Below are 25,908 nucleotides of genomic sequence, written 5' to 3'. Positions count from 1 at the left end.
AGGGTAAGAAATAGTCCTAAAATTGGATTTTTTTGGGGGAAATGGCATTTCATTAGAAGATTTTGGGTCTGGTTTTATTTAATAATGGTTCAGCTCCGGGTGTGGGGATTGGGCTGGGAGATTTTGGAGCATCCCTGCTTTTCCAGGGATGGGAATTTCGGCTCTCCAGCCTCCCCCTGCCCAGGCTGGGTTTAAATCACCCTGAGCGCGGCTTAAAAGTCTCTGGGGAGCAGCAGGGAGGGGAATCCGCTGCCGGCCGGGCTCTGATTTAGTGCGAGCGGCTCCGATCCGGGATTCCGCAGCCCCCGGCTCGATAAATCCCGGAATTACTGCTCCTCTTTAGGGGTGATTTAAGTTGCTTTAAATTCGCAGCCGTGCAGCCCAACGGGTTTTTCACAGGCGGGAGAGGGAAAGAAACAAAGCCTGGAGTCTCCCAGAGCCCCCAAACCGCTCCCGGCTCTCCGCGGGAAACTCGGGATGCTCCCGCTCCGAGCTCTGCTCCAGCCCCCAAATCACCCCCTGGGGCCGTTTAACCCATTTTCCTGTGCTGGAGCTGGGATAAATCCTCGTTTTCCAAGCTCTCCGGTGCTCCAGGGGCTGAGTGGAATGAGGATTTCAGCTGGCATGGAGACAGAGCTGGGAATCTTGGAATGGGGTGGGAAGGGCTTCAAAACTCACCCAGATCCAAGCCAGGGTCACCTCCCGCTATCCCAGGGCGCTCCAAGCTGGCCTTGGGCACTCCCAGGGATCCAGGGCAGCCCCAGCTCCTCTGGGAATTCCATCCCAGCCCCTCAATACCCTCACAGGGAAGAATTCCTTCCCAAAATCCCACTGAACCCTGCCCTGTGGGGAATGAAGCCATTCCCTGGGTCCTGACCCTTCATTCCTTGGAAATCCTCTCTCTCCGTCTTTCCCCCAGATCCTTCAGGCCACATTGAGGTGATCCCACAACTCCTCCAGGTGAACATTCCCAGATCTCCCAGCAGAGCTGCTCCGTCCCTTGGATCATCCTGGAGCCTCCTCTGAGCTCTCTCCAGCAGCTCTGGGGCTGGGGGGGTCTCACCTGAGGGGCAAAATCCCAATCCCAACCCCAAACCCAACCCCAAACCCGACCCCAATCCCAATCCCAATCCCAGTCCCAATCCCAACCCCAATCCCACTCCCAGCCCCAATCCCAAACCCGACCCCAAACCCGATCCCAAACCTGACCTTAATCCCAAACCTGACCCCAATCCCAACCCCAATCCCAACCCCAACTCCAATCCCAATCCCAATCCCAATCCCAATCCCAATCCCAATCCCAATCCCAATCCCAATCCCTTTCATGCCCTTGGGGCTCTGGGTGCAGTTGGAGTTGGAATGATTCCCAAAACGTGCTGGCAGCTCCGGGACACGAGGCAGGGCCCAGCCCTGGGAGAAAGGGGATTTTTGGGGGGTGACCTGAGCCCTTCCCCCAAGCACTGACAGTGATTCCTGGGCACATCGCACCCCCTGCCCCCCTCTCCTGGGAATTCCCGGGTGAGGCCTTTGGGAAAGCAGGGACACAGAGGAACGAGGAACCCTCGGTGGGGTCGTTGTCCCTCCCGACCCCCAGCCCCAGGATCAGAGGGAAGCTTGGCCTGGGAGGGGCTGGAGGAGCCCCCGGCCCCGCTCTGGAGGCGATGGAAGCACAGCTCCCTCCTCCAGCTCCAGGATGAATTATTCACTCCCGGAGTGCAGCAGCTCTGCTGAATTATTGAGGAGGATTTGGATCCAGAGGCCGATGGAGCGGAAGCAAAAAGCAGAGCACTGAACATCCATGGGGAAATCCAGGCTCTTTTCCCTGGAAAGCAGCAGGAGAGTGGCCTGAGAATTACTGGGGGTGAATCCCAGGCAGGCAGAGCCAGACTCAGCTCCTGCCAGGAGAAAGGAGGAGGAGAAGGAGATGGAGGAGAAGGAGAAGGAGAAGGAGAAGGAGAAGGGGAAGGGGAAGGGGAAGGGGAAGGAGAAGGAGAAGGAGAAGGAGAAGGAGAAGGAGAAGGAGAAGGAGAAGGAGAAGGAGAAGGAGAAGGAGAAGGAGAAGGAGAAGGAGAAGGAGAAGGAGAAGGAGAAGGAGAAGGAGAAGGAGAAGGAGAAGGAGAAGGAGAAGGAGAAGGAGAAGGAGAAGGAGAAGGAGAAGGAGAAGAAGGAGAAGGAGAAGGAGAAGGAGAAGGAGAAGGAGAAGGAGAAGGAGAAGGAGAAGGAGAAGGAGAAGGAGAAGGAGGAGATAAAACTTTTCTGTCTGAAAAGGAGAGAAATCTTCTGCTCCAGAGCCCCTGGATTGGGAGGACACTGGGGTTGGGATGTCTCACCCACTGATATTCCTGTTTCTCACCCCAGATGTGACACCTGACTCCAGCCCCCTCCTGAAATTTGGGATCCCCCCTCACCGTCCCACCTTCCTCCACTGAAATTCCACCCCTCAAGTCTCTCCCCAAACCAGGAGCAGGGTTTGGAGCAGGGTTTGGAGCAGGGTTTGGAGCAGGGTTTGGAGCAGGGTTTGGAGCAGGGTTTGGAGCAGGGTTTGGAGCAGGATCTGGAGCAGGGTTTGGAGCAGGGTTTGGAGCAGGATCTGGAGCAGGATTTGGAGCAGGGTTTGGAGCTGGGTTTGGAGGTGGATTTGGAGCAGGATTTGGAGCAGGGTTTGGAGCAGGGTTTGGTGCAGGGTTTGGAGCAGGGTTTGGAGCAGGGTTTGGAGCAGGATTTGGAGCTGGATCTGGAGCAGGGTTTGGAGCAGGATCTGGAGCAGGGTTTGGAGCAGGATCTGGAGCAGGGTTTGGAGCAGGGTTTGGTGCAGGATTTGGAGCAGGATTTGGAGCAGGATTTGGAGCAGGGTTTGGAGCAGGATCTGGAGCAGGATTTGGAGCAGGATTTGGAGCAGGATCTGGAGCAGGGTTTGGAGCAGGGTTTGGAGCAGGGTTTGGAGCTGGGTTTGGAGCAGGGTTTGGAGCAGGGTTTGGAGCAGGGTTTGGAGCAGGGTTTGGAGCAGGTATTGGAGCTGGATTTGGAGCTGGATCTGGAGCAGGGTTTGGAGCAGGGTTTGGAGCAGGGTTTGGAGCAGGGTTTGGAGCAGGGTTTGGAGCAGGGTTTGGAGCAGGGTTTAGAGCAGGGTTTGGAGCAGGATCTGGAGCTGGGTTTGGAGCAGGGTTTGGAGCAGGGTTTGGAGCAGGATTTGGAGGTGGATTTGGAGCAGGATTTGGAGCAGGTTTTGGAGCAGGGTTTGGTGCAGGGTTTGGAGGTGGATTTGGAGCAGGATTTGGAGCAGGGTTTGGAGCAGGATCTGGAGCAGGATTTGGAGCAGGATTTGGAGCTGGGTTTGGAGCTGGGTTTGGAGCAGGATCTGGAGCAGGATTTGGAGCAGGGTTTGGAGCAGGGTTTGGAGCAGGGTTTGGAGCAGGGTTTGGAGCAGGATCTGGAGCAGGGTTTGGAGCAGGGTTTGGAGCAGGATTTGGAGCAGGATCTGGAGCAGGATTTGGAGCTGGGTTTGGAGCAGGATTTGGAGCTGGGTTTGGAGCAGGGTTTGGAGCAGGGTTTGGAGCAGGGTTTGGAGCAGGGTTTGGAGCAGGATTTGGAGCAGGATTTGGAGCAGGATCTGGAGCAGGGTTTGGAGCAGGGTTTGGAGCAGGGTTTGGAGCAGGGTTTAGAGCTGGATTTGGAGCTGGATTTGGAGCAGGGTTTAGAGCTGGATTTGGAGCAGGGTTTGGAGCAGGGTTTGGAGCAGGATTTGGAGCAGGATTTGGAGCAGGGCTTGGAGCAGGGTTTGGAGCAGGGTTTGGAGCAGGTATTGGAGCAGGGTTTGGAGCAGGGTTTGGAGCAGGGTTTGGAGCAGGATTTGGAGCAGGGTTTGGAGCAGGGTTTGGAGGTGGATTTGGAGCAGGATTTGGAGCAGGGTTTGGAGCAGGGTTTGGAGCAGGGTTTGGAGCAGGGTTTGGAGCAGGATCTGGAGCAGGATTTGGAGCTGGATCTGGAGCAGGGTTTGGAGCAGGGTTTGGAGCAGGGTTTGGAGCAGGGTTTGGAGCAGGGTTTGGAGCAGGATTTGGAGCAGGATTTGGAGCAGGTTTTGGAGCAGGGTTTGGTGCAGGGTTTGGAGGTGGATTTGGAGCAGGATTTGGAGCAGGGTTTGGAGCAGGATCTGGAGCAGGATTTGGAGCAGGATTTGGAGCTGGGTTTGGAGCTGGGTTTGGAGCAGGATCTGGAGCAGGATTTGGAGCAGGGTTTGGAGCAGGGTTTGGAGCAGGGTTTGGAGTAGGGTTTGGAGCAGGGTTTGGAGCAGGATCTGGTGCAGGGTTTGGAGCAGGGTTTGGAGCAGGGTTTGGTGCAGGGTTTGGAGCAGGGTTTGGTGCAGGGTTTGGAGCAGGGTTTGGAGCAGGGTTTGGAGCAGGTATTGGAGCAGGGTTTGGAGCAGGGTTTGGAGCAGGGTTTGGAGCAGGGTTTGGAGGTGGATTTGGAGCAGGGTTTGGAGCAGGGTTTGGAGCAGGGTTTGGTGCAGGGTTTGGAGCAGGGTTTGGAGCAGGGTTTGGAGCAGGTATTGGAGCAGGGTTTGGAGCAGGGTTTGGAGCAGGGTTTGGAGCAGGGTTTGGAGCAGGGTATGGAGCAGGGTTTGGTGCAGGGTTTGGAGCAGGGTTTGGAGGTGGATTTGGAGCAGGGTTTGGAGCAGGGTTTGGAGCAGGATTTGGAGCAGGGTTTGGAGCAGGGATTGGAGCAGGGTTTGGAGCAGGATTTGGAGCAGGATTTGGAGCAGGATTTGGAGCAGGGTTTGGAACACTTTATCTCACTCAGGGTCTGCGCCTGCCTTTTGTCCCGAATTCCTGAAGGAGCCAAATTTTCCATCTCCTCTCTCTGCCCCTGAGGCCCAGAAACCACCATTGCTGCCAAACGACACCGGGATGATGCTCTGGAGGAATTCCTGGTTGGATTTGGGTTGGATTAGACAGGGAAGACTCCCAGGGGTGCTGGAGGTGTCTGGAGCAGTCCCAGGGACCACCCAGCTCATCCCTGTTCCGATCAAAGCACGGAGCCGGCGTCGCTGGGGCTCCAGGGACGTGTTTGGGGCTTGTCTCTGTCTCAGCATCGATCAAAGGAGAAGGCTGAGGAGCTGCCCAGGATCTGAGACGAGCTCCCTGCATTAATTTTAATGGGAAAGGCACGGATGAATCCCAGACGTGGAAGAGGAAATATCAATCTGCCTCTGTGCAGGGGATGGGATTGGATTTTCTCACGACCTTTTGAGGGTTGTTGGTTTTTATTTTTCCTGCTCCGACAGCTGGGATTGGAACCAGAGCTGCTTCTCAGGGCTCCAGGAATGGGAGCTGGGAGCAAAGCCTGGCCTAAGTAGGCTGGAACTCCCCAAATGCTAGGAATGCCACATGGATTTTCCTTCCCAAACTCTGGCTGCCCCTGGATCCCTGGAAGTGGCCAAGGCCAGGCTGGATGGGGCTTGGAGCCACCTGGGGTAGGGGAAGGTGTCCCTGCCCATGGAATTGGGTATTTAAGGTCCTTTCCAGCCCAAACCATTCTGGGATTAATTTTATTCAGATTTCACCCCAAATGACAGAGCGAGCACGGAGGAGCCGGCAAGCATTCCCTTTCCTGCCAGGAAGGACCAGCTCAGAGGGGATTGTTAGGATGGATCCTCTCCTCCACCCAGACCAAAACAAGAATTATCCAAAGAATTATCCACAGGCCTGCCTGGAAATCCCTTTGTGCAGCACAATGGGGACAAAATCCCGGGATGTCAGCTGGGGGCAGCGGGCTGAGCTCATGAATATTCCCAGCCCCAAAGCTGAGCCCAAAGTTGAGCCCAAGCAATCCCAAAGCTGAGCCCAAAGCAATCCCAAAGACATATCCCAGCCCTGGAATCCAGAATCCCTGCTCTGACACCTCCTGGAAGGCTCAGAATTTGGGGCCAGCCTTTGGGATCAGGCCTTGAGCTCAGGTTTTAGGATCAGCCTTTGGGATCAGGCCTTGAGCTCAGGTTTTAGGATCAGCCTTTGGGATCAGGCCTTGAGCTCAGGTTTTGAGATCAGCCTTTGGGATCAGGCCTTGAGCTCAGGTTTTGGGTGCAGGTTTTGGGATCAAACTTTGGGATTAGGTTTTGGATCAAGCTTTGGGATCAGCCTTTGGGCAGCCCCACAGCCGCTTTCTGCCCACTTGGAAGGGAAATTCCTGTCCCTGTGGTTTTGGGAAGCTCAGCCCATCCTCCAAACCAGGAGAGCTGTGCCAGGCCCGTGTGATCCCAGCTCCCAGGAACATCCCTTCCCTGTCCCCCAGCACTTCCCACCTCACATCCTGGATCTGTTTAGAATCCACGTGGAAGAACCAAGGCACGATTTATTTCCCTGCCACCCCTGGCTGCCACCGGAGCCCTCCAACCCCGCCGAGCCTTCAGAGGTTTCGTTTCCTTCCCCAGCCTTTGTCTCGCTCCTCCGATCTTCCTTCATGGCTCCGTGGGGGAAAAAGTCATTAAACACACACCTACTTCTTGCTTTATCACTGATCTGATTATCTTGTAATTCCCTCCCCGAGCAGCAGACGAGCATGAGCTGAGTTCTATCCAATTTCAACGGATTTGTAAATAATCTGGTAGCAGTAAAAAAAGGGGGAAAAAAATTAAAGGGGTGGGGGAAATCCTGTCTTTGTCATTTCTGCTTTTTCTTTATAGTAAAATGTAAGGGATTTTATTCCATGTATCCATGCAAATCCACTCAGGGCTGTGTCCAGGGTGATGAAGGAAGGAGGGGTGGAAGGGATGAGGGAGGGACTCGCTCCCGGGAACATTTCCCTGCCCGAATTCCCTCCAGGGAAACAAATCTCCCATAGTTCACCCCTCGTGTGCCGACAAACTACAAAACGTGGATTTTTGGGAGGGTTTTTTTCTTGGCTGGGTTCTGCTGGAGGAATTTTTCAGCTCTGATAAAAGCTGGGAGATGGGAATGTTTGAGGGGGGGGGGTTTCACAACAGGTCAGGTCCCTCCGTGGGGAAATCCAGGTGGGTTCAGGGGGCAGTTCAGAACCCGGCCTTCACCCCAGCTCCTCCAGAGCCCAAACCTCCTCTGGGATCCTTCCCAGCTCCTCTCCGGGATCCCTCGCCCTGGGAAAGCTTCCAGGTGAGTCGGGAGGTGAAGCAACACCGGCGTCAGAGGCGGCTGCGGGGGAGGACGCGGCAGCCGGGGCGAGTGCTGACACGAGAGGGATGGGAGGGGATTTGGGATTGGGTTTGGGGTTTGGGATGGGATTTGGGATGGGATTTGGAATGGGATGGGATTTGGGATGGGATGGGATTTGGGATGGGATTTGGGATGGGATGGGATTTGGGATGGGATTCGGGATGGGATTCGGGATGGGATGGGATTTGGGATGGGATTTGGGATGGGATTTGGGATGGGATTTGGGATGGGATTTGGGATGGGATGGGATTTGGGATGGGATGGGATTTGGGATGGGATTTGGGATGGGATTTGGGATGGGGTTTGGGATGGGATTCGGGATGGGATTCGGGATGGGATGGGATTTGGGATGGGATTTGGGATATGGAATGGGATTTGGGATGGGATTTGGGATGGGATGGGATTTGGGATGGGATGGGATTTGGGCTGGGATTTGGGATGGGATGGGATTTGGGATGGGATTTGGGATGGGATGGGATTTGGGATGGGATTTGGGATGGGATGGGATTTGGGATGGGATGGGATTTGGGCTGGGATTTGGGATGGGATGGGATTTGGGATGGGATGGGATATGGGATGGGATTCGGGATGGGATTTGGGATGGGATGGGCGAGTTCCAGCCCAGGAGCAGTCCAGCACGGTGAATTCCAGCTCAGGAGGAGCTGAGCACGTTCTCGGGGACAGCCCGGGGACAGCCAGGGGACACCGCAGGGCTCTGTCCCCCTGACCCCCCACGGTGACGGAGCTCCTGAGCTCCCAGCCCTGCCCCAGCCCGGAGCATTCCCGGGAACTGCGGCTCCAGCCGGATCCCGCCCAGGCTGCGCTGTCCCGTTCGGGGTTTGCTACAGAAGCACCGAGCTCGGCCGAAAATGAATCATCGTCATTTCCCTGAGCCTCTTCCCGCAGCAGAACCCGGCTGAGCCATCCCTGTGCTCACGTGAATTCGCTTTCTCCTTCCTCTCCTTCTCCTTTTCCTCCTCCTCGTGTTTCTGCTCCTGTTTCTCCCTCTCCCTCCTCTTCCTCCTCCACCCGCTGTACTCCCTCCTTCTCTTCCTCCTCCCTCCCTCCTCCTCCTCCCTCCCTTCTCTTCCTCCTCCCTCCTCCTCCTCCTCCCTCCCTTCTCCTCCTCCTTCTTTCTCCTCTTCCTCTTCCTCCTCCTCCCTCTCCCTCTCCTTTCTTCTTCTCCTCCTTCTCCTTCTCTTTTTTCCCCTCCTCCTCCTTTTCTCCTCCTCCTCCCTCTCTCTCTTCCCCCTCTCCTCCTTCTCCTTCTTTCTCCTTTTTCTCCCTCTCCTCTTCTTCTTCCTCTTCTCCTCCCTTCACTTTGGAGCTCCCAAAATAGCAAATTCCAGCCTCCTGCTCTGGCGGCAGCCGCGGGATTGTGGGAGCGCTGCTCGGCTCTGCGGAGAGACCGAGGGAGCTGCCAGGAAACGGCTTGGAAAAAAGGCAGGGGGTGGATCTCGTCTGCAGCACCACGAATCCCAGAAATCCCAGAAATCCCAGAAATCCCAGAAATCACGGAAATCACAGAAATCACGGAAATCCCAGCAATCCCAGCCCTGCGCTTTGTGCCGCCTCCAGCCCCGCAGGACCATTCCTGCTCCTGTCAAACACCGGGAGCAGAGAGCCGGGATTGGGGTCACACTGCCCGCCCATTCCCGGGGAGCTCCCACTGGGGGAGTGGAGCCGGCTCCCCCTGGGGGAGTGGAACAAATCCCAGTGCTGAGCTCCGTCCATGGGACACCATCCCAATCCCACAGGACACCATCCCAATCCCACCGGACACCATCCCGATCCCATGGAGCACCATCCCAATCCCATGGAACACCATCCCGATCCCATGGAGCACCATCCCGATCCCATGGAGCACCATCCTAATCCCACAGGACGCCATCCCGATCCCATGGAGCACCATCCCAATCCCATGGGACACCATCCCAATCCCACCAGACACCATCCCGATCCCACAGGACACCATCCCAATCCCACAGGACACCATCCCAATCCCACAGGACACCATCCCAATCCCATGGAGCACCATCCCAATCCCACAGGACACCATCCCAATCCCACGGAGCACCATCCCAATCCCACGGAGCACCATCCCAACCCCATGGAGCACCATCCCAATCCCATGGAACACCATCCCAATCCCACGGGACACCATCCCAATCCCACAGGACGCCATCCCGATCCCATGGAACACCATCCCGATCCCATGGAGCACCACCAGCCAGTGTGAGATTGGTTAGGCCCTGTCCCTGAGGCCTGGAGTCCTCTCCTTCCTGAGGGATCCTGTGTTGGAGTGGATCCCATTCCAGAATGGGGGATCCTGTGCTGGAGCAGATCCCAATCTGGAATGGCAGATCCCAGAACAGGAATCCTGTGCTGGAGCGGATCCCAATCTGGAATGGCAGATCCCAGAACAGGGATCCTGTGCTGGAGCAGATCCCAATCTGGATTGGCAGATCCCAGAATAGGGATCCTGTGCTGGAGTGGATCCCATTCTGGAGTGGCAGATCCCAGAACAGGGATCCTGTGCTGGAGCAGATCCCATTCTGGAGTGGCAGATCGCAGAACAGGGATCCTGTGCTGGAGCGGATCCCGATCTGGAGTGGCAGATCCCAGAACAGGGATCCTGTGCTGGAGCGGATCCCGTTCCGGCTCGGCCGATGCTCCCTCCCCGCGTACCCGCCCGGGCCGCAGCCGCCGCTCGGCGCCCGGGACAAGCCCAGATGTGCCGGCAGCTGCCCGGAGGATTCCTGAGCGCTGCGTCAGCGCGGCAGGAAAGCTCCGGGGCGGGAGAGATCCCCGAGCAGGTGAGGGGGAAGAGGCGAGCGGCCTCCGGCAGGGGCTGGGACGGGAGGGATGTGGGAATGTCACTGCCACGGAGCAACGGGAGCGACACGGACGCTGGAAAATCCCACGGACAGGAGCAGGACAGAGCTCACCTGTGGCCAAGCACAACCTGCTCGGGCTACAGCAGTCGGGGCCCAGCCTGAATTGATTGAGCAGAGGCGTTCAGGGTTTTCCTTTGGAGCGTCCCCCGCTCTCGGCTGAGCCCGGGAGGGGTCAGAGCCCCCCTGGCCCAGCAGTTCCCAGCCCCACCGTGGCTGCCGGTGATCAGAGGCCCGGGGGTCCCTGTCGGTGTCACCGGGACTGGCTGCGCCGTGAGCCGGGCACACCCCAGGCCGGGATTTTGCAGCCTCTGCTCTGAGTCCTCGCTTCGAATCAAGCAGAACAGGAACTTCAACCCGGACCTTTCCCGGCCGGGCGGGCTCCCCGCTCCGGCTGCTTCCCCCGGGCTCTCGGCTCCATTCCCGCAGAGCTTCCCAAAGGGCCAGACCCAAATCCCAGCGCCGGGAGAGTCCAAATCCATCCGCGTGCCCCTCTCCCTTCTCCCTCAGCATCTGCCCCAGAGCGAACAGAAAACCCCGCTCCTGCCCAAGCCCCGGGCCCTGGGCGCAGAGGAGGGGCCGGGGGCTCAGAGGAGGGGCCGGGGGCCGGCGCACAAAGCCGGGGGCTGCGCTGGGGCGGGCCCGGTGCGCGGGCGCGGGGTCGAGGCTCCTCCTCCGCCGCCGCTGTGCCGGGGATGCTGCGGCCGGGCCGGCTCCGGGAGCCCCGCGGAGCCCCGCGCCGCGCCGAGGAGCCAGCGGCCACCCGAGGTGGGCACGGACGGCACGGGGGGGACACCGGGGGGACACCGGGAGGCCGTGCACGGGGGGCTCCGGGCAGGAGCGCGGAGGGGACACGCGAGGGAAGCGCTGGCGGTACCGGGGGACGCTGCCCGGGAGCTGCGAGGACACTGATGGGACACCGGGGGCACCGAGGGGACCCGGAGGGGCTGAGGTGAGCGGTCGAGGCTCCCCACAGTGAGATGAGGGTGATTTGGGGTGAGCCCCCCCAGGCACAGCGGCCCCGGGGGTGTCCTCCACTGCCCCTCTCCCTGCCCGGCACCGTGGGGACGCGGCTCGGGGCTCGGGGACAGGGCTCAGGCTCGGTCACGAAGGGTCAGGATCTCCCCGGGAGAGCGGCTGGAGTCGCCCCCGTTCCCGGCTCCCATCCCTCTGCCCGCCCGGAGCCTCCCGCGGCTCCCCCAGGGCTCAGCTCTGGATTTTTCGCTTCCCTCTGAAGTCTGGAAAACTTCTTTTCACACGGCAGCGAGAAAATTCTGCCTGATCAGCACCTCGGTGCGGGCTGCCTCAGGTTACAGAGCCCCGGACTCCCCGGGAAGGAGGGGAAGGAAGGGAAGGAGCGGATGCCTTTGGTTTGTTGTCATCAGCTCGGAGCCATCCCGGGAAGGGGCTGCCTGCTCCTGCAGGAATTCTTCGCCGCTGGAGCTGCGCGGGCAGGGCCGGGTGGGCGGGAGGGGATGAAGGAGCGCGGGGGCCGCGCCTGGCGCGGGCATCGGGGAGCCCAGCGGGAAATGCCAAGCGCAGCTGGATGCGGCAGCAGCATCCCGGCGCCTCTGGAAGGGGTTCGGCCTTTCCTGGGGCCGGGAGGCTCTGGCGGGGCCGCTCTCGCTCCGTGCCGGGTTCTGCAGCCCGGGGAAGGCGTGGGAGGGAGGTCAGCGCTGCCCGGAGGCTGCGCAGCTCCCGCGGGTGCCCGCGGAGCTCCTGGAAAGCCAGGGATTAATCTCGCCTGGAAAAGCAGCGCTGGAGCTGCCGGGTCAGCGCTGGGCTCTCAGCGCGGTGACACTGAGCGCTCGGGGACAGATCGGCACAGCCCGGTGCGCTCTGGGGGCACCGAGCATGGGGACAGGTCCCGCGGCATTCCCGGTCCTGGCCCGCGACATTCCCGTCCTGGCCCGAGGCATTCCGGTCCTGGCCCTCGGCATCCCCGTCCTGGCCCTCGGCATTCCCGTCCTGGCCCGCGACATCCCGGTCCTGGCCCGCGACATCCCCGTCCTGGCCCTCGGCATCCCCGTCCTGGCCCTCGGCATCCCCGTCCTGGCCCGCGACATTCCCGTCCTGGCCCGCGACATTCCCGTCCTGGCCCGAGGCATCCCGGTCCCGGCCCGTGACATCCCGATCCTGGCCCGCGGCATTCCCGGTCCTGGCCCGAGGCATCCCCGTCCTGGCCCGCGACATCCCGGTCCTGGCTCAGCCAGCCGAGCCTTGTTAGCACAGTGACATCTCCGGAGGGGCCGGACTCTGCCTGGGCTTCCCCTCCTGGAGTTTCCAGCGGGACGGGTCCTCCCTGGTGTGGCAGGAGGGTCCCGCACCCAGAGAGGGACGGGGTCGTGTGGGACCCCCGGTGCTGATTTCCCCCCAGGGATGTGTCCCCATCCCGGCTGCAGGCGTGGCTCAGCTGCATCCCTGCTGCGCGTCCCCTTCTCCCGGGCAGCTTGGGCTGGGTTTGCTGCTGTCCCCTTGTGCCACCGCCCCCGGTCCCACACTCCCGGGGCACTGGGGAGGTTCCTGTCCCTCTCCTCACCAGTGGGACCCGGGCCCTTCTCCTCCCCGTGGGCCTCGGGGAGCCAGGAGGGACCAGCGCCAGCCCCGATTTTGGGATCAGACCTGTGCGTTTCCACGGGAGCTCCCGTGGCTGCCCAAATCCCTCCCCAGAGCTCGTTTTCCTCACCAGAGGCTGCGGTGAGTGGAAAACGAGCAGGGAAAAAAACTCCCCCACTCTGAACCATCGCTCCAGACACTGATTTACCTTCCCTGGGAAGCTCTGCCAGGGATTCCTGTGCTGCCCAGCCTCCCACGCCAGGCCTGGCCAGTGTCACACTCTGTCCCCTGTGTGTCCAGCTCACCCCTGTGCCCTCAGCCAGGCTTTTCCAGTGTCACACTCTGTCCCCTGTGTGTGTCCAGCTCACCCCTGTGCCCTCAACCAGGCTTTTCCAGTGTCCCTCTGTCCCCTGTGTGTCCAGCTCACCCCTGTGCCCAGCCAGGCTTTTCCAGTGTCCCTCTGTCCCCTGTGTGTGTCCAGCTCACCCCTGTGCCCTCAACCAGGCTTTTCCAGTGTCCCTCTGTCCCCTGTGCGTGTCCAGCTCACCCCTGTGCCCTCAGCCAGGCTTTTCCAGTGTCCCTCTGTCCCCTGTGTGTGTCCAGCTCACCCCTGTGCCCTCAGCCAGGCCTGGCCAGTGTCACACTCTGTCCCCTGTGTGTCCAGCTCACCCCTGTGCCCTCAGCCAGGCTTTTCCAGTGTCCCTCTGTCCCCTGTGTGTGTCCAGCTCACTCCTGTGCCCTCAACCAGGCATTTCCAGTGTCCCTCTGTCCCCTGCGGTGGGGACAGAGCTGTGTCCAGCTCACCTGCAGCCCCAGCCAGGCTCTCTCCGGAGCTGCAGCCGCTCCGCCCGGGCCATTAATCACCAGGGCCATTAATCAGCGGCACAAAGAGCTGCGAGTGCGAAATCCTCGCCATCAGCGTTGGGGGCAATTAATGGCAGCTGCAAAAGCGCACTCAGCGACACAATCGCGGCTCCGGGGACTCTCCCGGCTCCCGCTGAGGGATTCCCTCGCCCTCGGAGCCCCCAGCGGTGCCCGGGTGAGCGCTCCCTGGCACGGAGGGGCTGCTGGATCGGGCCGGGGCCGTTCCGTGCCACCCACCCGTTAGTCACCGCTCCCTGGCAGGCAGCGCTGCCGAGAGGGGGGAGGCGAAGGCAGGCGAGGCTCAGGCAGCAAAACGAGAGCTCCAGAACAGCTCCAGCCCCTGCAGAGCCCCCCCGGCTGCGGGGGCTGCCAGGGCTGGCTCCCCGTGCCCAGGTGTGCGGGGTGGAAGGGGCAGCCCACGGTGGCAGCGGGAGATGCTCCGCTGTGGAGGGACAGGGATCCGTGCCAGGGAACTGCCGCTCCTCCTGCACCCCCTGCTCTCTCCTCGGCCCCAAATCCCTCTGCTCCCCCTCTTGGAAAGGCTCTGTCTGCAGTGGGCAGGTCCGGTCATGCTCAGGTGAGGCTCAGGTGAGGCATCCGCGGCACGCAGAGATGGGCAGCACAGAGCAGCAGGGCCCAGCCGAGGCTGGGGCAGGAATCTGATCCTTGGGACCATCCCAAAAATCCCCGAGAGCCAGAGCCGAGCTCCAGGGTCCCTTCCCGGGACACCGAGTCACCCACGGCCGCCGGCAGAGCTCGGTGCCTGCGCTGCGTGGCCAAGTGTGAAAGCGTAGTAGCACTGCAGCTATTCCGGGAGCTGCTGCTAAAACTGCTCCTAAAGCTGCTCCTAAAGCTGCTTCTGGAGCAGCCCAGCCTGGCAGAGCCCTGGGACCTCAATCCCGCAGCGCTCTGGGGAAGCTCAGCCCCACAGGAAGCTTGGAGGGGTTTGTCCCTGTTCCCACCTGGTGTGGTTATAAATATTCCTGACTCTTGGGAGGTCTCAAAGCCACCCCTGCCCGATGGATTCGGTGTTCCACGTTCACCAGCTGCCCTCGGGGGGATTTTTCCAGGAGCTGCAGAGCTCTGGGTCAGGCAGAGCAGCAGGGAAGGAGCAAAGCCGGCAGTGGGCAGGAGCTCCGAGCAGCGTTTCCATTCGGGATTAGTTAAAAATAGCAGGGAATGCACAAGGATTCGGCACGTGGGTCACAAAGGCTTTCCCTGCGCTGCTCCTTCGCTGCTGCCAGGGTTTTGTGCTCGCTGCCTTCCCTGGGAGAAGCCTGTGTGAGCAGGAAGGCTCAAGGCATTCCCAAATTTTTTTTCTGTGGGAAGCCCTGAGTGCACCCAGACGTGGCCATTCCCTGGATCTGGGGAGCCAAATCCTGGGAAGGAGCTGCAGCAGCAGTGCTGGGATTCCTGCAGCACAGAACGTGTTCCCAGCCAGACCTTCCTCTTCCTCCTCTTCCTCAGAGCCAGAACTCCTCCTGCTGGGCTGGAATATTCCCGTTTATCCCCTCGTGGCAGCACCAGGCCTCATTGGTAGGCAGCTCCTGCCAGAAGAGCATTTTTAATCATTTCTGGGGGAGCCTTGTCCCCCGAGCCCTGGCTCTGGGAGAAGGGAGAGCCCTCCAAGGCCCGGGAGATGGGCAGGATGTGCTGGGAGCTTCCTGGGGAAGGAAAAGCTTCCCCAGTGCCCCTGTTGCCATCCCGAGGTGTTCCCTGGCTTCTCCCAGCCTTGCTGCATGCAGGGCTGTGGATTTGGCCCCTTGCCCAAGCCAAGATCAGAGGTTCCAGCTCAGGATCCAGGAACATTTGGATCTTTATGTGCCCCTTTTTTCCAGCAGCCAGAGCCGTCTCCTCCTGCTCCTCCCAGATCCTGCGTTCAGTTTTCGGAACAATTAAGTGACATCTCCGTGAGCCACTTAGGGAAGAGCTCCTTTAAAGGTTAATTAAATATTCCCTGCAACTTTGATGTACATTTCCCTGTTGGGAGAGCTGCTCTATTTGGCAGCCAGGCATTAAAGGGGTGGATTTCACCACGGGCCAAGTCTGGGAAAGAGAGGAAGAGGAAAATAGGAAGCGAGAACTGAATTTTCCTTTTTTTCCCCCACTTCTGCTGCTGCACTGGAGCATTGGGATGGGAGGTGACGCTCTGGGAAGAGGAGCTGGGGATGAGGAGACAGCGGCAGCAGATGCTCCTCACAGCCAGCACTGAGCTTGGCTCCTCATCAGCGAGTACAAGTTGCCTTTTCTCAGCTCTGAGCACCAGGCAGGGGCCAAAACTCCCCAGATTTGGACAAGCCGGGGTGTAACAGGTACCACAGAGGGGGAAGGGCAGCACAGGGGGAATCACAGTAAAGCCCAGCCCAGATCTGATGCGGGTTTTAGTTTGAGGAGGATTTTCAGGCCCTCACTCTCACGGTTTTCCTCAGGCTGGCACAGATTTGGGGCTTTCAGCTGCTGCCAGGGCTGATCATTCCCCTCGTGTTTCCCAGGCAGTGTCCAGCCCTTGGCTTTAGGGAAAAGCCTCAAACCAGCCCAATTTCAGCCCCTGTCCCCCATCCCTGGCTGTCCCCAGAGGGCAGGGAGGAGGGGACAGCAGAGGGTGGCTGCTCACGGTGCCCATCTGAACACAAATTTGCTTTATGGTCCCCAGAGGTGGCCCTGAGAGGGGGTGAGGGAGCAGAGAGGGGACCCAGCCGGGGGTGGGCTGGGTGCTGTGGCCACCAGGAGCCGGGGGGCAGTGCCAATGCCAGCCCTGCCGCTCCTGGCTGCTTTTCAGCCGCTCGGGAGAGGGGGAGAGACAATAAAAGGCGCGGAGATTGCAAACACAGCCCGGTCTCCATGGCAGCCTGAGCACCGCTTCTAAATTTTGCCTGTACATGGAGAGGATGCTGCTCCCCTCCGTGTGCCCGGGGGAGTTGTGCAGCACAAAGAGCCTCGGCCCAGGTATTTCCTGCAGGTTTTGGGGGAGCTTGGTGGCTCGTGGATGGAGCCCTTGGTGCCACCACCTCGTCACACCCTGAGGGAAATGGCTTTGCTGTCCCTCATTCCAGTTCTATCCATAATTCAGGGGATGGAGCGGCGTGCGCAGCCCGTGGAAGCGGAGAGCTGGGAGGAAAAGTATTTCGGGCTCATCTCGAGTTACACCAAGTTCCTGCTATTTTTAGCCGGACAGACAAAGCCTTTCCATCAAGCAGACCCCGGGGACAGCGCGTGGGAGGCGTGTGGGACACCCAGCCCCGCCGGCAGCTCAGGGATTCATCCCCCGAACCCTCCCGGAGCCGCCTGAGGCAAAGCAGCCCCTGGGAGCCGGGAATTTCAGCTCCTACCCCGGCAGATTGCGCCGAGCAGGGTCGGGAATAGAAGTGTGAGCAGGGGCCTGGCGGCTCCCGAGTGAAAGCCGTGCTCAGCTGTCACCACCCCGGCACCACCTGCCAGCCCCAGACGGCTCCCAAAATATCGCAGCCCGAGCGGGGGGGCCGGGCAGGAGCCGCTCCACACCTGCCGGGGGATGGGACCCGCTGCGAGGGTCCCCTTTGGGATCGGGGGCTCCCCCGAAGCATCCCCGGGAGGCCAAATTTGCCCCCAGACCTGGTGCTGCGGCCGTTCCCCACGGATCGAGGGGGTGCGAATTGCCTCGACCACTGTCACCCTTCAGGTGTCCCCAAATCTGAGCGGGGAGAGGCATTTCTGCCTTGCTAATTAGCAGGGCTCTAATTGCCGTCTCAGTCGCTCATTAGTGCGAAAAGCCAGATGCTGGGAGGAATTACAGGAGCTGAAAGGATCTTTCTCTCCGCCCCAGGAATATTTAACGGTGTCTCACACGCGTTCCCTTTGTACCCGGAGCATGACTGACGCGGCTCGTGTGGGTGCTCTGTGAATCACCGAGCTCCCAAATCCCGCTGGCAGGAGCGGGGATGGAAATGGGGAGCTCTGGGAGGGTCTGGCACGTGGTGGAGCCGGGGCTGCGAGCTGGGGGTGGCTGGAGTGGATTTAACCCAAAAAAAAGAGGGCGGAAAATTCGGGTTCTGCTCTCTGGGCAGGGCTGAGGGTTATTCACAGGAATGTTGGTGTCAGTAGGATGGAAAAGAGCCGGAGACCAAGGCGCGGTGGGTGGAACAGGGATCTCCCCGAGCTCCCGGGGTATTCCCAGGCTGCCCTGAATCCAGGAGGGAGCATCCACCGCATGGAGCCAGCTGGGAACAGCCCCTGCCCGGGGTCAGGCAGGGACACGGGGCCATCTCCAGCCCTGCTCCCCGTAATTCCCGCATTTCCTGGGCTCTGGACCTCTCTGACACAAACTGTGGGGAGAGCCGGGGGTTTTTGGCTCCAGAAACTTCTCCTCACTCAGGGCACACAGCCAAGGTCTGCTCCAGGGCTGGCCTGGGAACAGCAGATTCCCAGATAAACTCAGGGACGCCGCTCCACAGGGCCGGCAGGTGGGAGGAGGTGAGGGAAGGGATGTTCAGTCCCTCATCACTCATGATCTGGTGGCATTCCAAGCCTGAGGATTAGTTCTGGAATCACAGAATGAGCTGGAAGGGACCCGCAGGGACCAGTCCCAGGCTGGCCCTGCACAGACACCCCGGGATCTGATCCCTGGCACCGCTGTCCAGGCTCTCCTGGAGCCTGGGGAGCCTGGGCAGTGCCCAGCACCCTCTGGGGCCACAACCTTTTCCAGTCCCACTCCCCAGCTCAGCCCTCTCCTCATGCCCGGCTTTCCCCAGGGCTGTGGCTCCCCGCAGGATCCCGGGGGATTAAAGAGCTGCTGGCGGTGCCTGGGGCCTTTCAGGGTTCGTGTCGCCCCCACGTCCCTCGGGGGCTGCGAGGCAGCGAGGAGGAGAGCAGATCCCTTCTCCAGGCCGGGGATTTGCAGGTCTGAGGCTGCAGAGAGCAAACAGGAGGCTCGGCAGCTGCGGCGAGTCACGGGACGCTGCTGACACCGATTTTCTGCGGGTTGAGCAATGGTCCCCGGGCAGGCCCGGGAGCCTCTCCCCGCTCGGCCCCGGGGAAGCGCTGCCCTTCCCCGCTGGGGTGGGGCTGCCCGGGCCGCTCCTCCTGCCTGGGAACCAGCGGTGACCGCGGAAATCGCTGCTGGGCTGGCGCTGCCTGCCCCGGGCTCGGAGCCGCGGCCCCGCCGGGGCTGGGTCCCCCCCGCTCCCCCAGCGCCGCCGCTTTTTGTCACATCCCGGGCTGGCTCCGGCCCCCAGCGCTCCTCGGGTGTCCGCAGCTCCTGCAAAACCCTTCCCAGAGCTGCTGCTGAATCCAGCCAGGCTTTCCCAGCAGGAGGAAGGGTAACACGAGTGACCTTGACCCGAGCCACGCTCCGGCAGGACCTGCTGCTGCCGCTGTCATGCAAATTGCCCTTTTTTATTCGCTTTTTTTCCCTGCCTTTTATTTTTTTTTCTATTTTCTATTGAGCAATGCCACCTTCGCCCCCAGGCGTGCAGAGGGATGCCCAGCTGCCAGGGGACAGTGGCAGAGCCACACTGGCACGGAGCCCACCCAGCCCCTGGCAGAGGCAGCGCGGGCTCCCCTAACGAGCGGCGGCTGCGAATTCTCCCGGTGTTCATTGACAGAACTCTCCGTGTGATGGACTCCCGGGCCACTCGAGTGGCTGGAACGTGTAATTGAGGCTGGTTATTCTTCTCGACGAGTGTCCCCCCCGCTCCTCGCTAATGGCAATTCGGGGCGGAACACATGGAGAGCGCTTTGTGCTCCATTCACCGCCGGGCCGCGATCAAAACCAGCCCGGCGAATGTCACTGAATGAGCGGGGACAATGAGTGGCAGTGAATGAAAGCCTTGTTGTGGGGCCCCGAGGCACAAAGGAGCACCGCGAGGCCGGCGCCTGCCCGGGCAGGGGCTGAATTCAGCCCCGGCAGCGCCGGGAGGGGCTCGGGCACGGGGTGGGGGCGAGGTCGGCTGCGCTCGGGGCTCTCCAAGCGCTGGATGCTGCCGTTTGTTCGGGGAGCAAAAAGAGCAGGGTTTGGAGGGCAAAAAGAGCAGGGCTTGGAGGGCAAAAGGAGCAGGGTTTGGGGAGTAAAAGGAGAAGCGTTTGGAGAGTAAAAGGAGAAGCGTTTGGAGAGTAAAAGGAGAGGGGTTTGGGAAGGCAAAGTGAGCAGGGTTTGGGGAGTAAGAAGAACAGGGTTTGTAGGACAAAAGGAACAGAAGGAAAAAAGAGAGGGGTTTGGGGAGTAAAAGGAACAGGGTTTGGAGGGCAAAAGGAGCAGAGTTTGAGGGGAAAAAAGAGCAAGGTTTGGGGAATAAGATGAGCAGAGTTCGGAGAGGAAAAAGAGCAGGGTTTGAGGGGCTGTCCCCAGCTCAAGGGCTTGGGGAGAGCAGCAGGAGCTGGAGCAGAGTCGGGCAGATGCTCACACAGCTCAGGGCAGCTTCGTCTCCTCAGCCCAGGAGTCTCTGGAGGGTTTTGAGGGTCCTGGAGGCTCAGTCCGGGCTTGGTGCAGCTCCCAAGCCCAGCTCAGAGCGAGTGCTGCACTCCAGGTTCTGCACTGAGCCATTCCCTCCATCAAAGCACACCTCAGGTGCCCCAGGTAGCATTTTCACCATGGAAATTCCCAGATTTCCCCCCCAGGGCCACATTCCCGGTGTCCCCAAGCCCCAAATCGCCGAGTGGGACGGGGCACAGCACCTGGCAGCGCTCGAGGGAAAGAGGAAGGAGGAGGCCGAGCCCTGAGCCGGGCTCTTGGCAGCTGCTCCGTGTTATCCGTGCATCTCCCAACAAACACCCAAATGTGTGGGAGCATCTGCACGGCGAGGATGAATAATAATCCAGGAGGGAAAAGGAGTGGGCGAGAGCTCGCGGGGAAGAGGGAAGCGCTGGCATTCCAGAGCCAGGGGGAAGAACAGGATCGGCAGGGAGCAGAGCAGCACCGCCAGGCTCGGGAGGAAACGAGGGCTCCTGCCAGGCTGACCTGCCTGGGAAGGTGCAGGGAAAGCTGCTGCAGCGGGAAGGGGGAAAAGCCGAGGGAGATCAGGTGGAATCCGTGGGGGAAGGAGGCGATGGGAGAGCGGCGCTCCCACGTGCCGGGTAGGCATGACTGGGATGATGAGATGCCATTCATTTTTTTCCCCCCTCTTTCTGCACAAGCCCGAGTGGGTGAATCCACGTGTTTTTCCCGACCCCGTGGGTTCATCCCGCGCTGTTTGTCGGGATCTGCCCCCCCAGGACCCCCACACTCCCAACCTGAGCGGCTGCACCGGGTGAGCTCCACAGGCACCGCGACCATTCCGGGATTCCCTGATCCAGAGGGAGCTGGAAGCCCCTGGAGGGGTGACAGACGCTGCTCAGGGAGGGACACGGGGCTCGTGCCAACAGAAACCCCTTGAAAGGCTCATTTAGTGCAGGCACAGAGCAACAGGGACGCGCTCACGTCTCTCCTGGCTCTGTGCTCGCTCACTGATGAGTGACAGCAAACCCCGGCAAGGCTCAGCCAGCGGCTCTGGGGACACCACAGCACCCAGCGAGGACACCGTGACCCCACACACAGATCCAGGCACCCCTCTCACTGCACGAGGACTTCCAGGGCTTGGGCTGGACTCGACCTCAAAGGCCTTTTCTTCTAATTCTGTGATTTTGTGAGCTCTGGCTGTCACACCCCAGTGCTCTCCAGCTGTGCACCCCCTCTCCAGCTGTGCACTCCAGTGCTCTCCAGCTGTGCACCCCCTCTCCAGCTGTGCACCCCCTCTCCAGCTGTGCACCCCCTCTGCAGCTGTGGACCCTCTCTGCAGCTGTGCACCCCCAGTGCTCTGCAGCTGTGCACCCCCTCTGCAGCTGTGCACCCTCTCTCCAGCTGTGCACCCCCTCTGCAGCTGTGCACCCCCTCTCCAGCTGTGCACCCTCTCTGCAGCTGTGCACCCCCTCTCCAGCTGTGCACCCCCTCTGCAGCTGTGCACCCCCTCTCCAGCTGTGCACCCCCTCTGCAGCTGTGCACCCTCTCTCCAGCTGTGCACCCCCTCTCCAGCTGTGCACCCCCTCTCCAGCTGTGCACCCCTTCTGCAGCTGTGCACCCCCTCTCCAGCTGTGCACCCTCTCTCCAGCTGCCTGGGGACGCTGTGGCCGCACCTGTGGCATTGTCACAGCGCCTTTCCCACCCTGGCAGCGTGTGGGGACAATCATCGTGTCCCCCGCATCCTCCTCCTCCTCCTCCTCCCAAAGCCGGTTATCGCTTGTGCCGTCTCAGCCGCATCCCAGCAGCCGCTCGGGCCTCGTGTCTTTCTTGCTTCCCTTAATCTCCCAAAATGGATTTGGGGATTAAGGGGGATGGTCTGGCTTGCCAGGACTTCTCCTCCATCCTGGTCCTCAGGGCGAGAGGAAAACGAATAAAGCTGAGGGATGAGCGCGGGTGGTGCTGCCCTGGCTGGGAGCAGCCGGAGCCCAGCGGGAATGGCAGGAGTGGGAAAAGGGGAATGGGAAAAGAGAGGAGTGGGAAAAGGGGAGCGAGAAAAGTGGAGTGAGAAAAGGGGAGTGGGAAAAGAGGAATGGGAAAAGGGGAGTGGGAAAAGGGGAGTGGGAATAGAGAGGAGTGGGAAAAAGAGAGGAACAGGAAGAGAGAGGAGTGGGAAGCAGAGGACTGACTGGGATTGAGGATGGGGCAGCGAGGAGGCCCCGGCACAGAGTTCCTGCACCCCGTCCACCACCCCCAATTTAACCCCCAGATCCCTGCTTGGACCATGGTAACTCGGGAGAGGACTGGAGCACCCAGCGCTCTGAGCTGCTCCAAACCCAGCACGGAGCTGAAACCTCCCTCCTCCTGCAGGGCAAACAGGACCCAGCTCTTTTTATTTCCGTGCCTTCCCCCCCTCTCCCAGCTCACCCCTAATTACCGATCTCAGCCCCATTAGAGCCAGGAGCCACAGAGGCCACCAGGAGCTGGGGTTTTATTTTATTTCTGTTTTTTCCCTCCCAACAAAGCGGGCGAGCAGAGAGCCCCGCGTGCCTCAGCGCTCACAGGGCCTCTTGTCCCCTCGAGTGCCGCACAGCCATTAACGCCAATTAAACCTCTCGGCGTCCCTTTTCAGGCGGGTTAAGAGGAGCTCTGGGAATTGGAGAGGGATCCGGCAGCTCCAGGGATGCGGGAGAGGTTGCGGCTGCGGCTCCCAGCGCGGAGGAGCGGGGGCTTGTTGGGATCGCAGCTGTCAGGCACCTAAAAATCGCCACAAATCCCTTTTCCTCCTCTGGGAATTTTTAGAGGCTCCCGCAGGGAACTTTCCTGGCTTTATCCAGGTTGCTCCCAGGCACAAACTGGAGCCTGCCCAGGGCCCGACCACCCTGGGGTGCAGCCTGACCCTCCCAGCTCCGCTCTCAGGTGCTGTCCCTGTCACAGAGCGCTGGGGACAGCTCTGAGGTCCCCCCCAGTCTGTTCCCACCCCCACAGCCCCAAACCGGGGGGCTCTGCCACCACCCCCAGGTGGCTTCTCCTGGCTCACACCGTGTCCCGTGTCCCCAGGCTCGCCGCTCCCGGCCGCACCGAGGGCCGTGCTATGATCTGGGGGTGCCGGGAGCAGCATGGGCAGCGTCAGCAGCCTCATCTCCGGCCACAGCTTCCACAGCAAGCACTGCCGAGCCTCCCAGTACAAGCTCCGCAAGTCCTCGCACCTGAAAAAGCTCAACCGCTACTCGGACGGGCTGCTCCGCTTCGGCTTCTCGCAGGACTCCGGCCACAAGTCCGGCTCCAAGAGCAGCAAGAATGAGGATTTCTTTTACATCAAGGTCAGCCAGAAGTCGCACGGCTCCCAGCGGCCGGACTACACCGCCCTGGGCGGCGGGGAGCTGGGAGTGCCCGCCGGGAGCAGTGGGCTGGACTTCGGGACGCCCACGCCGCAGAAGCTGATGCCCTTCCCCAGCCAGCTGGAGGTGGTGAGTGGGGAAAAGTGGCCCTGGGAGTGGGGGGATGTCACACTGGAACCCGTCTGTCCCCCAAGTGTCCGCAGGTCCCACGGCAGGGCTGTGTCCGTGAGGAAGCTGAGGGAGAACAGGGGCAGCTGGGGGCACTCTGCCACCCTCTGCTTTTGGCATTTTGGATCAGCGGCGTGACCCGAGGGATTTGGAGCCTTTCATTTCCAAACCCAGCAGTTTTAGCCAGCAGAGTCCTCCCGAGCTGTCCCACCCTGGGGGTCAGTCCCGGGGGGCAGAAGGGGTGGGGGACCCTCGAGGAGCTCGGCTCGGTGCTGACGGGCTCTGCTCTCCCCCGGCAGGGCGGGGAGAAGCCGCTGCCTCGTCCCACGGCCTTCAAGCCGGTGCTGCCGCGCTCCGGGGCCATCCTGCGCTCGTCCCCCGAGAGCGGGGGGCCCCTGGCCCAGCAGCTGCACCCCCCGGAGAAGGCCAAGGAGCAGGAGCTGCGGCCGCTGCCGTGCTCGGGGGGCCTGTCCGACTCCGGCCGCAACTCCATGTCCAGCCTGCCCACGCACAGCACCAGCAGCAGCTACCAGCTGGAGCCCCTCGTCACCCCCATGGGCCCCATCAGCCGCTTCGGGGGCTCTGCCCACAACATCCTGCAGTGCGCCATCATCCAGGACAGCAACATGATGAGCCTCAAGGCCATGTCCTTCTCCGATGGTGGCAACAAGATCCTGAACCCTGGCAAGGCCCCCCACCACCACCCCGCCGCCGAGAAGAGCACCTGCGTGCGCTCGCCCATCGCCACGGACGAGTCCACCATCCAGGAGCTGGAGCAGAAGCTGCTGGAGAGGGAGGGGGAGCTGCAGGAGCTGCAGTCGAGCTTTGAGGAGAAGGAAATCAGCTCCTGCCAGGCCTATGAGGAGAAGCAGAGGCGCTGCAAGGAGGAGCTGGAGGGGCTGAAGCAGAAATGCAACAGCAAACTCAAGCAAACCTCGCAGAAGACGCAGCGGACGCAGCAGGTGCTGCACCTGCAGGTGTTCCAGCTGCAGCAGGAGAAGCAGCAGCTGCGGGAGGAGCTGGAGAAACTCATGAAGGAGCAGAACCTGCTGGAGACCAAGCTGAGGTCCTACGAGAAGGAGAAGACCAGCTTTGCCCCGGCACTGGAGGAGACGCAGTGGGAGGTGAGAGGGGAAAGGGGGGCCAGAGCAAAGGGGATGTGGAGGGGGAGAGCTCCAGACCCCCCAACCCTTCCCATCTCCACTCCTGCACCCACCAGGAGTGCCCCAGGCTGTAGGAAATGGATGTGAAATCCCAGGAGTCCCTCAGGAGCTGGGATTGAGGTTCTCACTGCCCCTCTGAACCCTTCCCCTCACCCAAGGGAACAGCAGAGCACAAAACCCCTCAGGCACTAAAATAACTCAGCATTCCTGGCCCCCAGCTCGGGGTTTTCCTGCCCCACAGGAGCTGTAAAGCTGCCTTCCCACAAGGAAATAGGGACCACCTGGGCTTCCCATGGCCATTTGTTAGGGAGCACTAAAACCTTCCACTCTCTCCTTAATTTACTCACTCCTTGGTGTGGCTGAGCAAACACCGTCAATCTGCTGGAAATTCCAACGCTTAATAAGAGGCGTTTGTAGTATTAATTATAAATAATAATTATAGTTAAATTAATAATAAATGACTGTAAAAACGTTAAATTGAGGGTCTCCACGAGCTGAATCCCAGCTGTGCCCAGCTCACAGGAGATTTCCCCACGCTCCAGCCCTAACTCAGGTGTTCATCCCCATCCAGGTGTGCCAGAAATCCGGGGAGATCTCGCTGCTGAAGCAGCAGCTGAAGGAGTCGCAGACCGAGCTCACCACCAAGACCACGGAGATCCTGAGCCTGAAGGCGCAGCTGAAGGAGGTGAGGCTGAAGATGGAGGGGCTGGAGATGAAGACCCAGGAGCTGGAGGTGTCGCTGCGCACCAAGGCCATGGAGCTGGAGGTGTGCGAGAATGAGCTGCAGCGCAAGAAGAACGAGTCGGAGCTGCTGCGGGAGAAGGTGAACCTGCTGGAGCAGGAGATCCTGGAGCTGCGCTCCGAGCTCGCCGTGCTCCGCGAGCAGCTCAGCGAGGGGCCCCGGCCGGGCGGGGACGATGCCCAGGCCCTGCAGGGGCAGCTGGAGAGGCTGCGGGCGGAGCTGCAGGCGGAACGTGACAACAACGAGCAGATGAGCTGCAGCTTCCAGCAGGAGCGGCAGACGTGGAAGGAGGAGAAGGAGAAGGTGATCCACTACCAGAAGCAGCTGCAGCAGAGCTACCTGCACATGTACAAGAGGAACCAGAGCCTGGAGAAGATGCTGCAGCAGCTGGCGGCGGGCGAGGACGGCAAGGAGCCCATCGAGCTGGAGATCCCCGGCGCCGACGTCCCCTACGAGGACATCATCGCCACCGAGATCTGAGCTGCCGTCCCCTCCTCGCAGCCCGGGGAGACGCTCGGCCCCCTTGTACAGCCGAGCTGAGCCGTGTCCCCCCTGTCCCGTCGTGTTCCAGAGGTGACCAAGCCACTCGT

The 25,908-nt window shown here is 60.8% G+C and overlaps 1 protein-coding gene across 1 annotated transcript; it reads left to right on the top strand.

Annotated features, from left to right (window-relative positions):
• Positions 1–10,734: 10,734 nt before the first annotated feature.
• On the top strand, positions 10,735–25,809 carry LZTS1 (leucine zipper tumor suppressor 1). Its single transcript, XM_058859425.1, has 4 exons — positions 10,735–10,846; positions 22,965–23,374; positions 23,713–24,537; positions 25,148–25,809. The coding sequence occupies exons 2-4, from the start codon at positions 23,024–23,026 to the stop codon at positions 25,796–25,798; spliced, it is 1,827 nt and encodes a 608-aa protein (XP_058715408.1). The 5' UTR covers positions 10,735–10,846; positions 22,965–23,023; the 3' UTR covers positions 25,799–25,809.
• Positions 25,810–25,908: the final 99 nt, after the last annotated feature.

Source organism: Poecile atricapillus, chromosome 29 (genome assembly GCF_030490865.1).
Source record: "Poecile atricapillus isolate bPoeAtr1 chromosome 29, bPoeAtr1.hap1, whole genome shotgun sequence".
Classification (NCBI taxonomy): Eukaryota; Metazoa; Chordata; class Aves; order Passeriformes; family Paridae; genus Poecile; species Poecile atricapillus.
The sequence above is the reverse complement of the archived record's forward strand: the minus strand, read 5'-3'. Positions and strand labels throughout refer to the sequence as shown.

Bases quoted from the DNA above. Each gene is read 5' to 3' on its own strand.
- LZTS1 (XM_058859425.1), top strand. From the start codon at position 23,024: ATGGGCAGCGTCAGCAGCCTCATCTCCGGCCACAGCTTCCACAGCAAG. The intron at 23,375-23,712 runs GTGAGTGGGGAA...CTCCCCCGGCAG, and splicing joins TCCCCAGCCAGCTGGAGGTG to GGCGGGGAGAAGCCGCTGCC. The intron at 24,538-25,147 runs GTGAGAGGGGAA...ATCCCCATCCAG, and splicing joins TGGAGGAGACGCAGTGGGAG to GTGTGCCAGAAATCCGGGGA.